Consider the following 3,590-nt stretch of genomic DNA (forward strand, 5'->3'; position numbering starts at 1 on the left):
GGAGGAGATGAAGAGTGAGATGATGAAGATTCCTCCTGTCCAAGGGTTGTCACAGCCGTAGACCTGGCCAATTCCCACAGGCACTGACATGAAAAGCTAAAAAGGGACAGACACAAAGGTTACATACCTGTTAAGCACCTTACTAGACTTCTGGTTGGGTGTGAATGGGTGTTAATTCATGTACATCCCTGTTCTGTCATCACCTATACACCTTAAACTCACATATGCACTTATGTAAAGAGGGACAGTTACAGTTTGCTCCTACAGAACATTTCAGCCTGGCAGGAAACTTGTTATAAGTTAGAGTTGAAATACCATTGGAACAAAAGGTAAAAGCCTCTGACTTCTATACAGTGTACCAGCCCACAGAGAGGTGTGTTTAGTATCGTACAAAAAAACATTGTCACCTTGGCTACGTCGATTTCCGCCCAGGTGATGTTGGCCAGCTCTGAGCGAGGCTGAATGAGGACTTGGGGGAAGTGGTGATTGTAGTGTCCGGTGGCGACCATGTGGAGACACACTAGGATGTTGAAGGGTAGGGTGAACACTGGCAGATCCCAGCGACTGTTAATGGACGCCAGGGCACTGGACAAAACCGGGCTGAAACACAAAGATACAACATCAACATGTTTTTCTTAACTTAAGTATATTGATTAGAATGTGTGTTTATATCTCATTCACCTTTATAGTAGCTTCTTCACATTTTGAACATGGCTGTAACACCGTCTATATGTTCTCCCAACTTAACCACAATGAACATAACTAAATTTGCTTTATGGCTGACTAGATCATCAGCAGTGATTGGCTGAGAACAGGCTAATCAAACCTGGATTTAGAAGCACAAAGGGAAACTATTTCCACAGCCATACTGCGGTAAACAATCACTCTACGTGTCACGTCTTTGGTTCATTTATTAACTTTTTTATATCTACCTCTCATTTGTTATGACATTAATCTGCTGTATCATTTTACCACTAGTCAATCCAGTTGCTTACCACATCATTGACATGAAGATGTTGGGTAGCAGGAGCCACCAGTACCAGTTTCCTTTGTTGGAGAACACAGCCATCAGCAGACCCACCAGGATGCCATTGTAACCATACAGCCCTGCAGCTATTGCACCCCTAAATAAAAAAGTTATTTGAATTAATAAATGTCTTTCCTGCTGTACAACAGTGTTATATCATCCCACATAACCATTTCACTTTTACTACCAAAAGGAAATTATTATTTATTAATGCAAATTAAATACGGTGGACTGTAAATAGGTGTCAATTCACATCAAACTTTATCTCTATTTAGTAACATGTAATTATTTCTAATTAACTGATTTGTTCAAACCTGCTCTGTTGCAGGATAAGGGCAGAGATGGTGGCGAAGAGTGTGCCCACAAAGCCGTTGAGAGCCCACCAGTAGTTCTGCAGGATGAGGCCAGCAAAAATGATCAGGCCGCTCAGAGGGTTGTTCACGAACATCACCTGAGCAGCTCCACGCAAAACCCAGTCCAGCAACTGCAGCAAGAAAAACTGTTCTGGAGGACGGAGAGAGAAAACAGACAGAGCTGATAAGGCTTCCCATGACTATATTTCACAACATGATCGTCCAAGGTCGAACAAGCTTTATTTTATGTGGACAACAGGCTCTTTCTACTGAAACAAAGTAACATTAAGCTGTATCTTGACATGTTGCAAGTCTATAAAGTCTCCTAGCTCACCTTAAAGGTGAGTGACATATAATTGTTTGTAGATAAATAGTTTGGCAGCAACATTGTGAAGCCCAATCACACTGTGGGATTCCATATATATTGCCCTATTGGTTATCAGCAAGTTATTTATAATATTCTGAAATCACACCATGGATATACTGCCTTTTCGTGGGCGAGTAGAGTAAGAAATGAATGTTGACTTACTTTCCATCCACTTTCCAAACACCTCCATGTCTCCAGAAAAGTAGGAGACCCCCTTGAGGAAGTGGGCCCTGGTTCTCTGCAGATTCGTGGGCCCAGGCTGCACAGGGTCCTTCATCTTCCTGTCCTCCTTGGACTTGACATGCTGAGACGACAGGTCAGGGGGGGCCATCAGGGGCTGGAGCTCCTGCGGGTTAGGAATGAATTAGAGAATTTCATTTCCAGGCCTGTTAAAAGTATGTAAAAAATGCACACAGCATCGAAGTTGTGCTGTCCGACTGAAGTGAGAATGACTGATTTACAGTGAGGGTGGTGACAGGAGGGGAGGAGGAGGCAGAAGTGGACCAGTTGATATTCTTCTGAATATCCTGAGAGGAGAGAAGAAAAGGAGTCACTCTGAATCCGTGTTTCTTCCGTTTGCTTAAAAAATAAATAAATTACAACATGAAATCAAACATGATTTGACTTCCAAACGGACAGCACATTATGTATTAAAATTCAAAATTACACACATATTTGTTTCAAATATTTGAAAATATGTAAGCAAATGTTAACTGAATGTGAATGCATTTGTTGGTTTATTTAATGCAGATTACATATACTATACCTATAGTACAATGAGTGATTGAATTTGAATGAATTATCCATCAAAAACAATGCTCTCAGATGAAGGAATAATATACCTTATATAACCTTTTATCTGAAATCTTCTATAAATGTTAGTTTATTTGATGAAACAGGTACATTTTACTGTCCTGGTAAACTTCAGAGACTTTGACAAACAGTTATAAGTGCTCCTACCTTTGTGCAGAGTGATCCAGGCATATGTCCCAGAATAGACGCACGCTGCAAGGGTTGTCAGCTGTACTACAGAGACTTCAGCTGAAGGCTTTTATAGGAACAGACCACACACACAACTCCACCTCTTAATTTCCCCTTCTCAATCTCTACAGGAATCACTGACAGTCCGCTGTGATAATGTTTTGCTACGCCCAGGTCTCTCTAGTCTACGTAGTTTCTGCCCTCTCTTCTACAAAGATATAGCCACAGATGATGTTAAGATTTGGTCAGGTAAGGAAATGGTTTTTTTTCAGGTGCAGGTGTTTAAGTCACATGAAATGCTGCAGAGAATCTATGTGAAACTCAATATCTTCATCTGATCCCTTACCAACACCAATGTGACAAATCAGTCATACGCTTCAGATAGGTGTGTCACTGCCAGACACTGCTGAATTTGGACCTCAGTAACTTAAAGGAGAACTACACAAAGAGATTCATTAAAGTTTTGGGGAGCAGCCTAATACAACTACAAAATGTTGAAATAAAAAATCCTCAACTCTACATTGTTGTGGAAATGGATTTCTTCAATAAAGATCAACAAACAGGTTCAGCTTTTTCTCCGTGGTTTATTTTGACAAAGTAATTTCTTCTGCAGACAAAAATATGTTCATCTCTGCTTCCTCACAAAGCTCAGAGTTTAGCAGAAATGACCCCGAGCCCACTGGTGCTCAGCCTTTTAAAAGGAGGAGACACCCCATCCAGACAGACAGGGTCACATGGTAATAGATAAAACAAGCTAAGACAACAATCTTGCAGAATGACCTGCAAGAAACATGATGTACAGATGCACAGATATGCCATTATACCATGTCATGAGGCAGTTATTTATGTTATCCATTTAGCA

General features: G+C 40.8%; 1 protein-coding gene across 1 annotated transcript; it reads right to left on the reverse strand.

The window, feature by feature from the left end:
• On the reverse strand, positions 1-2,001 carry slc14a2 (solute carrier family 14 member 2; the record flags this gene model as incomplete). Its single annotated transcript, XM_083912778.1, has 5 exons — positions 1,910-2,001; positions 1,342-1,531; positions 996-1,124; positions 408-600; positions 1-96 (listed from the first exon to the last, which is right to left on the reverse strand). Coding segments are annotated over exons 1-5 (636 nt in total), but the record flags the coding sequence as incomplete, so codon positions are not given.
• Positions 2,002-3,590: the final 1,589 nt, after the last annotated feature.

The sequence above is a fragment of the Echiichthys vipera genome, assembly GCF_963691815.1.
Source record: "Echiichthys vipera genome assembly, chromosome: 4".
Lineage (NCBI taxonomy): Eukaryota > Metazoa > Chordata > Actinopteri > Perciformes > Trachinidae > Echiichthys > Echiichthys vipera.